The 13,518-nt window shown below is 36.7% G+C and overlaps 1 protein-coding gene across 2 annotated transcripts; it reads right to left on the bottom strand.

The window, feature by feature from the left end:
* Positions 1–402: 402 nt before the first annotated feature.
* LOC121239527 (E3 UFM1-protein ligase 1 homolog) lies at positions 403–12,802 on the bottom strand. 2 transcript variants are annotated; one of them, XM_041136783.1, is made up of 20 exons: positions 12,517–12,802; positions 11,792–12,103; positions 11,445–11,711; positions 9,282–9,329; positions 8,631–8,696; positions 8,416–8,519; positions 7,598–7,691; positions 7,456–7,512; positions 6,561–6,987; positions 6,273–6,427; positions 6,010–6,075; positions 5,814–5,882; positions 5,606–5,698; positions 5,403–5,468; positions 4,796–4,842; positions 4,623–4,686; positions 3,817–3,894; positions 3,683–3,745; positions 1,035–1,127; positions 403–730 (listed from the first exon to the last, which is right to left on the bottom strand). In XM_041136783.1, exons 1-20 carry the CDS (start codon positions 12,688–12,690, stop codon positions 635–637), a joined length of 2,439 nt encoding a protein of 812 aa, XP_040992717.1. In that variant the 5' UTR covers positions 12,691–12,802; the 3' UTR covers positions 403–634. The 2 variants fall into 2 exon arrangements, with proteins under 2 accessions (XP_040992717.1, XP_040992719.1); XM_041136785.1 differs by having other exon boundaries at positions 628–768.
* Positions 12,803–13,518: the final 716 nt, after the last annotated feature.

Raw genomic sequence — 13,518 nt, 5'->3', positions numbered from 1 at the left:
GGAATTTCTGGAATTGCCATTATATGTAGGAGGATCCTAGCAGCTCACTCTGCTAGGAGTAAAACGTGAAAATTGGTGGGGTTAGTGGAGTGTGACAATTGGAGTTGGTTGAACAGTCAGTCATGTGTGGGTGTGGTGATTTTTTAGCAACATATTTGAACTTCCAACTTATTTCAAGAAAAGGAAAAACTTAAAAATAAAGTTGATAAATGATAAAATCACTTCAAATAATGCCTGTGGTAGCATGTGGGTCGAGTGCATATTGAGTGCAGTCATTGAAGTTACTCGCATCTGAACCGTACCCTCCTTGAACACGTTATCAACATATAATTATCTTGCTGATTGGATGCCTTTACTGACCCAAAAATTTCCTTACCACAAAATTTAGAAGATACACCTATATTTCCATGAGAAATATATTGACTCTTATGGATTGATAGCGCAATAGGAATACCATATATAGCAATATAAAAGACGTAGGCCCAACAACAATGAAACTAAATCCAAATTATAATTTATAGTTTCGCAGAAATCCCTATAAAATATAAATGCTTCAGAGAGAGAGAGAGAGAGAGAGAGAGGAGACTTCATGTTGGCCTTCAGAAAATTGACTTCATGGCGAGTCAGAGGATTGTTAGGAGCTCAAAACCAGGCCTTTCAATGCTGGCATTTGGTTCTCCAGGAGCTCCCTTTTAGTCAAAATTCTATCAGATGAACAGTCATCTTCTTCCTAACAAACGCAGAAGTTGATTAGCAAGAGACCAAAACCTAAAATAAACATTTTAGGATCTTAACTGCTCTCAAATAAGAAAAATATGTCTGAAGCCTAATATAATATCAGTACAGAAAACCTAGTTTATCACGTTAATAATAAATCTACTTATTGAATATCTCTTTAGCTCCTAACCGTGGAGATCTATTTTAAAGCACGACCAAGAGAACAAGTTTCTCAAGCCCCACTTATATGGTTTAGTTGTAACAATGCAGATCTACTAAAATCAAGAATCTAATGAGCGAAATGCACATTTACTCACATTGCCAGTAGCAGCCGATATTAGTGCTAAAAGTGTCACCGTTGCAGTTTGGTAATCTGTTAAGATCTTGTATGCTGAATCATCTACTTTCTCCTGGAAAATTTATACACGGTTATGGGAAAGACATTTACAGAACCCAATAACAGAGAATGTTTCAAGTAAGACTAACAAGGTTAAAAACCATCAGTTAACAGCATGGTTGGTAGTTAGTACCTACAACCTAGCCCAGCACATAAGACCCCCTGGGGCTGTCTCAGTGGGTCAAATTCATTGTAGGTTTCACAGGATTTAAATTCTAAAATGTCTTGGCCCACTAAAAATTATACAAGTTCTAATTTGATATCCAGTACTCCCGGTCTTCATGCACAGATCCCAAAAGCTGGTGTTTGAAGAAATAAAAGCAGAGTTCAAAAGAAGATCACAAGTGGGGAAGTGAAGGTCATTTCCAGATTGGCTGTTAAAAAACTTATGATGGGGAAATGGCACTATACCACTAAGCATGGGATACAATCTGCTTACCTAGAAAAGCCAGGGGTTTTGGCATGAAGAAAATGTATATCAATCGGGCTCTAGTTTCCAAACTATGATGATGCGTCCAAACAAACTGTAACTGAAGACAGGTCCAAACCTTTGGGGAAGAAACCTACTAACAAAACAATTCCAAGAGCCCAACAAAACAGTACAATTTATGGATTTATAAGGGCATCAAGAGAATAAGAGATCTCCTCGCGAAAGGTACTTGTCTTCAAGTCAAGACAGTTCTTCTATAAGCACTTCGGAAGATTCTTGGGTCCCATCACAAACAACGCTAGACATTGGGGAGTGCATCAAGTAAGAGTCTGATTGACCATGACAATACCAACAACATCCTGAACATCCATCTTCCTCAGGGACTCACAAAACATAAGCACGGACGGAAAATTTTCAGTACAATCAGCCTACAACCTTCGACAAACCATATCATCAGGACCGTCAACACAATATGAACCGAAAATGCTAAGGGAGGCTAGAATTCAGGACTGACTTAAATATATGCTACAGAAAGTGGCTTAGAATATCATGCCGACCCACAGCAAGATTGCAACATTCTTTTCTTTTTCTCCAGAAGAACATTCATCGGCCAGTCCCATATGCAACACAAAAGAAGAAACCCATGAGCATTTATTTCTGAATTGTCATTTCGTAAGGGTACCATTGCAAGAATCAAACTGGCTGTTGGCCAATCTCAAGTATGTGTGTTAGGCTAGTCATCAAGCCAAACCCTACCCTCAACGTAATCCAGAAAGACGTGAACCATTCCATCCAATTTCAGCTATTGTGATAGATATAATCTGGTTGATAAGGAGCAAGGCAATTGATGAAAAGATTGGACTGAATGCACCTAAAGGCATGGAAAACCAAAAACATCATAACCTGACCATTCTTGCTTTCCTCCTTTCCAAGACTTCTATAAAGTCAATTAATATTGTGTTCTGCAATAACAGTTTTGGTACCAGCTGCTGTGTGCAGAAATTCTAGGGAATTGATTCTTCATGCATGGACAAATAAATCTTATAATCCGAAGATAGGTAAAGTGGTGGCTGCCTTATTGAAGCTATCAAAATGAGCCTTGAAAATCTCAGAGGGAGACTCCTTGTATCCTTGGCCATCCAAAACGACGGTCTGACCACAGATTGGAAAATTTTGCCCTTCATCAGCAATACTCGTATGTTGCAGAAAAAGCCATTGAAATTCATCAGTGCCAACTACCACGCACATTGCACAACAAGCCAATTTCACAGGCACTTTTGTACACGCCCAGGCTCTTTTGTACACAGCCAATTTCACAGGCTCTTTTGTACAGACTACCAAATCATTTGCATTTTTTTAAATAATAAATTTTTATAGGTAAATACAACTCATGATAGAAGACAAGTTCAAATTTCACCTCTTGTTTATGAGCAGAAGGAGGTCCTATTTGGTCCAAACCATTGGCATCATTGACACAAATGATAGGCTGAATGATCCACTTATGTATAAATCTGAATTCCAAATCCAAAGTAAAGTTCACAAATTGATCCAGGAGACGGGTGCTGACCCTAAAATTCCAGTAAAAAGACATGCCAACAGAATCTGCACCTAAAAACTACGCAGCACGCTTCCTCCCAGAACTGATAGCCACACAACCTCTACAAATTAATGGCAATTATATTCAATATTCCAGAATCACCGCCTTTTGCAATCATATTTTAGCCAAAAAAAGAGAGCGGCAGATTTTCAGATCTTATCTACGGTTTGTTAACATCTCTGACATCTCAACTTATCACACATAAGCTGGATGCCACCCAGTGAAGTCATTCACAGAATAGGTACCCACTAAAGCGACTCTACCAGTAGTCTTTTTCTCCTTCTACACTGTTAACTCAAGTAACCACCTTTAGTCCATTGATCTTCTAATCAGATACTTGCAACACTTTGACCATCTTAACCAAGTCTATCATCTCAGTTTTTCCACCATCCATGTTTTCCTCATGTGAAGGTTAAATTTTATTCCTCTTCAAGGCTTCCTAATGATAGTTACTAAAAATATATATGAAAGGTTTGCAGTCGCACTCAAAGACAAGAATATATTATAAAAGCATCTTCTCTTGTGATGAATATTATCATACCTTCAGCCGGGAAACAGCAACAGAAATTGCCCTTCCAGGGGCCTGAAGAGCTTTATGGTGAATCTATTCAAGAGAAAAGTAACGTTAGTAACAGAGAACAATGAATGGTAACATATAAAAATAAGTTAACTGACCTGTATATATAGCAAAGATATGACTTTTGGCAGAAGAGAAACTGGGTCAGTTTCAGCAGAGACTTGAGATGTTAAATCCTGAACATAATAATGATACAGAGCACATGAGAAATAAGCTCTATAAGCCATAAAATCATAGACTCATTCTGAGTTCCCCATCAACAAGTTTATCCTCTGGGACAAAGTTCCACATGTCTCTGTCGTCCCAATCATTGACAAAAAGTTTTACTTGCCAGAGATTAGGTGGGGAAAATAGACAGGTGGAGTGGAGTTGGGGGTGGATTGAGCCTGAACCTAGTATGCTTTAGCTGATTGTTTCCTAACATTATTACAAGTTATCAACTACTAAAAATAGAGTTTTAGATTTATAACACGAGCAAGATGAAAATGCAGTTAATTTGAAATTGGTTCATACTTTGTGAACTGTAAAATAAGATAATGTCGTACTTGATGGTGCACGAAATATCAGCATCTTCATCATATTACAGCCATAAGATATTCAATACGTAGGATTCTTTTGTCAGTGTTTTACTTTCTAAAAGTGAATTTGAAGTGGGCCTGCCACCTCCCACTAAAGTTGAAAATGAGTGTTTAGTAACCCAGTGCAAAAAGTAAAATTGGATCAATTTGTTTCACAAAGAATCTACGTATACCAAATTCCAATGTGACAATTGTTCCAAAATCACTTTCTGGGACACAAAATCAGTTTTTGCATAATGGCCAACAACAGACCCTAGATTGCAACTGACCCATTTATTAACATTAATAAATTTGGCATTTCCATATATAACTGAAAGCACGATTACCTTGCGATATGAATGCAGAAGTGTTCTTTCCAATTTCTTGTCAAGCTTTTTCAAGACTAATCCACTGGAAAAAATAAAGCTCCAAATGTTAATGCTAATTGTATGCAATATTAATGCTCCATAGTCCACATACGGAAATCATAGTTACACTAAAATAAAAGATGTATAAGTACCTTTCTTCCGCAAGAGCTCTAAATGCATCCATGAATGTTTCTACCCGCTGTCACATCAAACATTCCAATTTTTAAATCATAGCTGTGTTCAATATAAATAAATGAAATAGTGCAAAATGGGGAAATGTCCAACATTATTAATTATCCAACACTCAAGGAAGTGTAACTAAACAAACCAGAGTTGTTCTAAAAGACAAAACATTCCCAAATTTCCAATTATTTCTTGCTTTGATGATCAACCTTCAGAGATGAACTAATCGGGAACTTTTCCACGTAAATTACAACAGAAGAATAAGGAACAGCTACCGAAGATAGCAAACCATGAATTGTGATTGGGTCCAACTGCGTAACTTATTGTGTAAAATTATAATAAAATAAGAATGTGCAAACAACTCAAGAAAATGTTTTCGGGAAATGAAAGCAGAACTTGACTGCATTTTTCTTCAAATTTGTGACCAATTATAGATTCATTGTTGTAATCAAAATACAGGTTAAGAAAGGGAATGAAACAGACTACTATTAAAATATAACAAAGCAGAACATTTTTTTTGTACGACAATGGACACCAGTAGTTGAAACAATGTGTTTCTAACAAACAAGAACAGACCTTTCCTTCCAAAGCGTCAACCACCGCAAAAGCCATATTTGACAGAGATCCTGGAAAGCTCTTTGCCTGCAAAAACCAAAAGGAGAACAGGTATTCTTCCAAAATGACAGATTTGAGCGAAGGCCAAAGATCCACCATTTGCAACAGAAATTTTAAAATACTAATTATAGAAATATTTATCAGGAAGTGGATCTTCTTCGTACAAGAGCACTTCGTTCTCCAGGACTAAGTGAGCCGGATTCTGAATTTCGGGCTTCCTCAACTTCAACTCCATTCCGCAATTTGTTGTGGATGTCCTGTGTTGGAGAAAAATCACCATATTTAATCATTCAGTTCATCAAATATCTTGGTCAATAAAACCACAACAGAAGTAAACTATAAACTCAGAACAAAATATTCAGCAAGTGGTACCAAGTCATGTAAGAGTGTATCCACAATGGGAGCGGCTGTTGCTCTTAATAAATGCCGGTGCAAAATAACCTGTTATTATAAATTAGTATTCTTCTACACATTTCATAACAAAAATTAGCATGTTAAAAAATGTTACAAATACTTATAAAAAGAAGTAACATTTTAAAAATGTAGATCATTATGAAAAAAAGCTTACCGAAGTTGATTGATCATCTTCAAACAAATCTAAAGCTTTTTCATATAGCTGCATGTTTAAGAAAGACTGCCAGAAACAATAAATACAATGAGACAGCTTATAATTCAGAACTGTTACAAATTCGAAATTCTTGAACAAGAAGTTAAACACATACATACAGGTTATGCAGCACAACAAACTAAAAAAGTACCCTATAGAAAAGTTAAAATACCAGAGAGCTGATACAATAAATGCATTAAAACATCCATTGTATCTGCACTAACCTCATCGAGTTTTCTTTGTAAATTATCGAGCAAGCGTTTCAATCTTTCCGCGTTTTCTGTAAATAATGACTTCCTTCTTTCCTTCCATGAGTTGATTAACATGGGTCTTAAATGTTTTGCTAAAGGTCTGAGAATTATTTCGATGTCATCTATACCTACAAACAGGCCATTGCATCTGTCAAAATTGAGTATGAAATAGATGCAACATTCTTTCGATATTCAGCATTAAACAGAACTTTATTTTTTGATTGGCAGCATTAAACAGAACTAAAGTCAGAAACAATAGACCTTGTTCTTCAAAATCAGGAACCAGTGTCATAATCTTGTGCATTACCCATTCTTCTGAAGGAACGCTGAGATTTTCCTCTTTTATCTTAACTGATTCTTTCTTAGCACCTGGTTTTGAATCTGATACTGGTAAGGAAGATGAATCCTTGCCTTTCCTCTGGCTTTTCTTAGATTTTGTAGGAACATACTCCTGGTTATCAGAACCACTTTCAGCTGCAGATTTTCCCTTTTTCTTTTTTGGTCCTTTCTCGATAGGCTGTTTGCTACTAGCAGGCTCATTACCAGTCTCATTTGACTCAATTACCCTGCCCGAGTCATTTCCAACTCTAGCGATGTTAACCAAGTGTGAATCATCAGACAGCACGATGCCCGAAGAACCTGAAACACTGAAGGATTCCATCTCTTTCTCCATCCAATCGTATACACCCTAACCAACAACGTGACAAAAGTGCGAATCAGTATTTTGTGACACAAAATTAATATCAATGTTAGCTTTCTTCAACTACTTAAAAATCCTAGGTATTTTGCTTTTAGAAGCAAAGAAGGAAAGCTGTTGAAATCATTTCAATCAAGTGGATTGAGCTACAGGGTTCTATAAGAATATTTTGAATTGCTGATATGGCAAATATGTGGTTTATTTTTCGTGCCAAAAATCTCAGCTACATGTAAATTTATAACACAACACAAACACATATAAAACTCTTGAACTCTTGAATATTATTCTTCCCCCCCCCCCCCCCCCAAAAAAAAAAAAACAAAAAAAAAAAAAAGAGAGAGAGCCAATATAACCATGCGATTATCCCATCAAACATGCTAGTCCAATGAACTCATCCAACCAGAAATCTCTGCAGGTTCACAAAACTAACAACTCGATAATATATTTCGAGGGTCATACCTTGATAAATCCATTGCTAAATATATAGGACTCCCCAAAAATGAGTGCTCTATTTGACTGCAAATAAAACAAAAACAGATGATCATATGACTTAACAAAATAAGTATTAGATCAATAAGCTTGCATGCTATCAAGAATGCACCTTGAGAGCCAGTTGAACAGAGGGACAGAGGGACAAAATTTTATACGCGTCTTGGGCTCCAAAGGATGCAGGTAATACAGAAAGAGAATCAATCCTGTATAGATCCGTCCAATCATACGAGCCAAGAAAGTAGAGAACATTGCACTAACATAATAAGCTATACTGGAATTTTTTTTTTATAAGTATAAGCTATACTGGAAATTACATTAGAAAAGTAACTTTAAATAAATATAAAAGCCAATTCAAAAGAGAATGCTTGATTGAGTGTAAATAACATTTCATGCATAGGAATTCCACTAGGTAATGTGACAACAAATAACGCCTGAAGATCTCCTAATAGGTCATAACCCAAAACCAGAAAACAATTGGGTTGGCAAATTTTGTCTGCACAACAATGATCTTACTTTTCCTGTGTCCTTTTCATGATAAGCAACACAACAACAATCTTACCCTTGGAAGTACATAGCAGAAGAACGAATGGAAAATATAAGGGTCAAATGATAAATTTTTTAGTAGACTAATATTTAATCTGCGTCATATAACTGAAATCCTAGAACCAATTACTAACTAAATCAGTTCCAGCAAAATGTAAATAACTAAGCTAAGAGAAAAATATCATCTATGTATCACAAATAAACTAGGCTTGGAAAAACATGCTGCCTGATGCAGTGACATCCACTTGCATCTCTGGGTAAGCACAGTGAAGTATGTGTCATAGTGATTGAATAGACTTGTATTAATTGGTTAAAAGGCTAATTGAAATGGAACAAAAAAAAGATAAAAATAAAAAGGGATAAATATTTAAGTCAAGCCCTCACCAACTATTGTGTTCAAAAGCATCCTCGGTAGCAGCATCCAACATCTCAATCAATGAAGGGTGAACAAATGCAGTGACTAAAGGCATACCTTCTGGATATCTGGACTAAATTGGAGTGCACACCCTTGGTTTGATTAGATAAAAACCAAACATATTACTTCATAAAAAACCTACAGCCTCCACAAACATACAATTGACATAAAATCCATTAAATACCTGCAAGAAAGGAACAGGCTGGGGAATTCCAAGTTTCCGCAAAGCTTCATAGCTAATAAAGGAATTCTGCAGCAACAAGAGAACAGGAAAGAGTATGAGATTGAAAACTTTCAGAAATTAATTCTGAAGAAAAAAAGAAGACTAAAGGTCCAAAACTAGTAATCAAGATGATTTCACGATTTCATGGTATATCACAACATTCAATTTGCAATAAGCTTAGGCTTATATATCAGTCAAATACAACATAGATTTCACAAGCAGAGTGGCATAATCCATCTAGTCACCAAATATAAGCGTAGGCTTATATGTCCTTGGATGTCATTACTTTCTTAGAAAATCTTTCTTATTTCTTCTCTCTGAAAATTGTAGTACTCTTTGAGATCCCTACTCTCCTCTGGGGGTAAGGAGGTGTCTCAGTAGTGAGCAGCTTGGTGAGCAAATCACAGAATTAAAGACATGTGAAGAAGAGAAAGAAGATACAATTTTTCAAAACAACAATCCATCACCAAGACTCCACCTTGGATCCAGGTACTTCCTCTCTTCAACAGAATAAGTATCAGAACTGAAATGGAACAATAAAGTTGAATATGCACATTGACATACAAATACTGTTAAGATCATGCAATTCAGTGGGAGAAGAGGACTCCATACCTGTGAAAAGAAAGAATCTACACATTCCTTTTGTGCGATGGCAAAGACCTGTTGCAAAATTCTACATAGTGTAAAAACAAGCTGTTTAAACAATTATAACAGTAACAAAAAGAAAACAAGAACCATGACTATTGTAAAGAGAACTGGGTAGGCTTCAAGGAAACATCTCTCTCTCTCTCTCTCCTACATATACATTAGAGGGGTGCTTCCTAAATCTGCGTCATGGCTGCCAGCCACTAGCAATATGAAATAGAGAAGATAAAACCATAAATTGGAAAATATAAGCATTCGGAATGCCCTTTAAAAGAAAAGATACTTGGTACTTCTACTTACACTCTCTCTTTTTACTGGCACCGGGTGTCTAAGAACAACATCCCGACTAATCCCAAAGGTGCACAAGCCTTGGCAATGAGTTTCCCGCAAGAGCATCTCGGGTAATTCAAGAGGAAAATCCCTCAGTCCGATGGCCCCTAGAGATTGTTTGCACTCAAGAGGATTCGAACCTTAGACCTTGGAGGGAGTATACCACCAAGACCAAGGCCTTTACCACTTGAGCCAACCCCTAGGCCTTCACAGTTTATACTCTAAACTGTGAAGCATATGACGACAAATTTCATGGTCTATAAGAGATTTGTTTCCTTGAACCAGTATACCATTGATGGTTTCGAGAATAAATAGGATTCACTGAGGTCTTCAATTATAAGATCCTTGTATGATTCATGGAAATGACTTAGATTGTCCTGTGAGCTCCAGAAGCCATCCTTTGTGGTTACGCTTGAGGTGAGCTGACTTTGACAGAACGGGTAGTTTTCTCAGCAATTTCTTCGTGGTAGGAATTCAGCTCTAGGGGAGGATAGACTCCAGCATCCACGGTGATTAGCAGGCTCATAAGACTCCTTCACATTGCCACAAGCTTAGGAGTTTTCAGCATCCACAGATTACGTGGTTCTACATTTGAGTGAAGATTCTATTCAAGTATACATGCCTCACTGTGGTGAAAGATAGCAGTGGGAGTTACTGCAGAAGTAGAAGGTCAGGAGGAGATATGCTACTAAGAAGGAATGCATCTCTATTGGAGTTTATATGATTATGTCTTCTCTAAATCATCTAAGAGCTCAAGTTGGTTTCATGGAGTTTTTTTTTTTCATGGAGTTAGGGTCATGGAGTTATTAACCAAGAGGATTTTGTATTTTTTATTTTAGTTGGGCTCAGGTGTGGGGTGAGTTGATCTGTTACATTGTATCATGGTCTGGTGCAGGGTTTTGTACCGAGAATGATTCTGCATTGTAGCTGGTGTGTTGATTGGAAATCCCTTTCTATTGCAATTGTGGAATGCAGGTTATCTGGTGTGGATGAAGTAGCTGTGTATTGATTGGAAGTTCCTTTCTATTGCGGTTGTGGACTCTAGATGCTTCAGTGGTGGTTGTTTAGTGTAATTATTTTTTGGTTTACACCTTCTGTTGTAATTCACAACTGCAATTGCATTTGAGTTATGCCTTCGATTGGTATAAAAGGCTGGCATTTTAGTGCTTGTACAGTTTTTATCTGAGTGAATGCTATTCACTTACCTCAAAATTTGACCCACGTAGTTTTATGATTGGACAGGCATTTAGTAATCTCTCTCTCTCCTTGTCTTCAATTTCAAATTGTAAAATCCAAAAGAAGAAAGTCCCTCCAAATCTAAGGTTTGAATCCCACTGGTGCAAACAATCTCTAGGGGTCATTGGACTAGGAGATTTTCCCTTTGAATAACCTGAGGTGCACTTGTGGGAAACTCCTTTCCGTGACCTGTGCACTCCCGGGATTCATCAGGACGTTGTTACCGGATACCCAGTGCCAATCAAAAAACAAAATCCAGAAGTTGGTGCATACCCCTCTATGCTTGACTTATCATCCTATTTTCTTTTATAAAAGTATTTATTATGCATCCAAAGAAAATATGAATTTAAAAAAAATCTAAGCGTTTAGTGAATTTGTAAGAAAGCGGCTAACACTTGCTCTCAAAGTGAATTAGCATGGGAACATTTTGGAGACCCACATTTAATAAGATACCAAAAACAGGCTACCAAAAAACATTTTAGCAACTATCAGAACTCATCCTCGGGAAAAGATAAATCTAAACACATCCTATATATTAGAGAAGGTCAAGATTATCTCACGTACATTTGGCATCCAATGAACTCCTGCACGTAATGATCCCAAAACCTCGCCTTCCTTCACAAGCCCATTAAAAAGGGATTGGAAAAATGAAATGTCAATGGCCACACCACTGGCTCCATCCATTTCATACAGTAGTTTCTGTAACGAGCTCCACGACACTGATAAATTTGTTGGGACTGTAATACCCCTTGCAGAACCACGAACCATTGCACTAACACGAGCAACATAAGCAGGGGTATAAAGTTGCCCACCTTCAAGCCTTCCTTTCACCTAAATTCCAAGAAAACCCGCATCAAAATTATTTTGATTTGGACATTCTAAAATCACATGAAATTGGCAAGACAAGTTACCACAGTCCCGAGGCGGGGCTCCAACACTGATGTGATCAATTCTGAACCAACATGTAACTGTGCAGCAAGCTCCGCCAAAGCAATTTGACTACATTCTTGAAGCCTCTCGTTGATTTCTTCAGCCACGGAGTCCCAATAAGATTGTGATATTATTTCCCCTTGAATTAACATAAGGCTCGGATCATTAGAAACAACATGCTGAGCTTGCTTCTCGACATGATACAAGTCAACCCCCGTAGTGACCGCAATATCAATCAATGAAACACGCCCTAATTTCTTGATCTCAGCAACAATTTCATGCCTCAGTTGTTCCTATTGTAACATTGGATCATCAAATTCCAATTATTCAACCAACAATCACATGCACATAAAAACAACAGCCTCATAATTAAGTCAGTTAATTAATTTTTAGAGAAAAAATAATCGGAGAGAAATTCGAACCCAATTGCTTGTTTGGCGACTAAAATATGTATGAAAGAAAAGACAGATAAAACGTCGCCTCTTGTAGTGTCCACAATCTGACTGGGAGAACTAACGCTACTACTGACTAAACGTTTATATCAACCAAAAACAGATTGATTATAAGATTTCCTGATATACATCATAAAACACGAAAATGAACTAGTTTTCTTTCCTTTGTCATATCTGTAAATTGTTTCAGGAAACAAATATACGCTTAGAGAAAACTGGGCGCGTGCGCACAAAAAGGAGAGAGAGAGAGGTACAGGAGTGATGTATTCTTTGCCGGAGACGGTGTGGAGAAGCTCAAAATCAATGATACGGAGCTCCTGAAGCTTCTGGACCAATTCAACGACGTTTCGATCCGACAATCGAATACTGGATTTCGCTTGCTGTGCGAACTCGAACTGTCTCTGCAATTCCAGCAATTCCTCATCCATCTTCGTTCTGATCACCGCGACCCAACCCAACCGAGAGAGGGAGTGTTTGAATAAATAATTAGTATTTTTTTCCTTTGCATTACAGTCGGACGTTTCAACCCGACTGGCTCAGCTAAAACTAAAAGTAACCCGGTATGTCCAATTTCAATGGGCTTCGTTTACTGTATTTTTTGGAAAAAAGTTAACGCAACCTCGTTTGTTTTACAATTTCTGTCAATTAATTTTATTTTATCTTATTTAATTTTTATAATTTTTTTTAAATTTATACATAAATTAAAAAAAATAATTCAACTTTTTCAAATCTCAAAATAAAAATAATATTAAAAAAATATATTCTAATAATATTTTATTTAACTTTTAACTTTTAACTTTAGTCTTAACTCATCTCATTTACAAAAATAAATAAGGCCTCAAGAGTTGGGTCTGATGAATTCTCCTAACAATTTTTTTTACTTAATGATTAAAAAAATATTTTTTAATAATATTGTGAATTTTTTTAAAAATATATAAGGGTATAAAAAATAAAATAAAATATACCCCTCTTCCGAACGTCATTGTCTGGGCCGCCGACAAGGGTAAGAATTGACCGAAGGAAGGGTCTCTTTCTATTATGTTTCCAACATGAATCATCTTATGTGTTTTTGTGTTTGTTAGTTATACAATTTTGTGTTTGTATTTTCTTGTGATCTAAAGAATGGTAGGGTTGAGTACGTCCTTATTCCAAAGTTCTGTTATGAGACAGAGGTCCTAATTAGTCACAAGGACAGCCTATTATCAATTTTTGGGTTTCAAGAAAGTTAGTAATGCCTGGTTCAAGGGTTTGAACTT

This window comes from Juglans microcarpa x Juglans regia, chromosome 7D (genome assembly GCF_004785595.1).
Source record: "Juglans microcarpa x Juglans regia isolate MS1-56 chromosome 7D, Jm3101_v1.0, whole genome shotgun sequence".
NCBI lineage: Eukaryota > Viridiplantae > Streptophyta > Magnoliopsida > Fagales > Juglandaceae > Juglans > Juglans microcarpa x Juglans regia.
This window is presented reverse-complemented; position numbering and strand designations above follow the sequence as displayed.

Coding starts and splice junctions, on each gene's coding strand:
- LOC121239527 (XM_041136783.1), bottom strand. CDS start 12,690: ATGGATGAGGAATTGCTGGAATTGCAGAGACAGTTCGAGTTCGCACAG. Junction 4,843..5,402: donor TTGACGCTTTGGAAGGAAAG/GTCTGTTCTTGT, acceptor TTGATGTGACAG/CGGGTAGAAACATTCATGGA. Junction 1,128..3,682: donor TTGCTGTTTCCCGGCTGAAG/GTATGATAATAT, acceptor TAAATTTTCCAG/GAGAAAGTAGATGATTCAGC.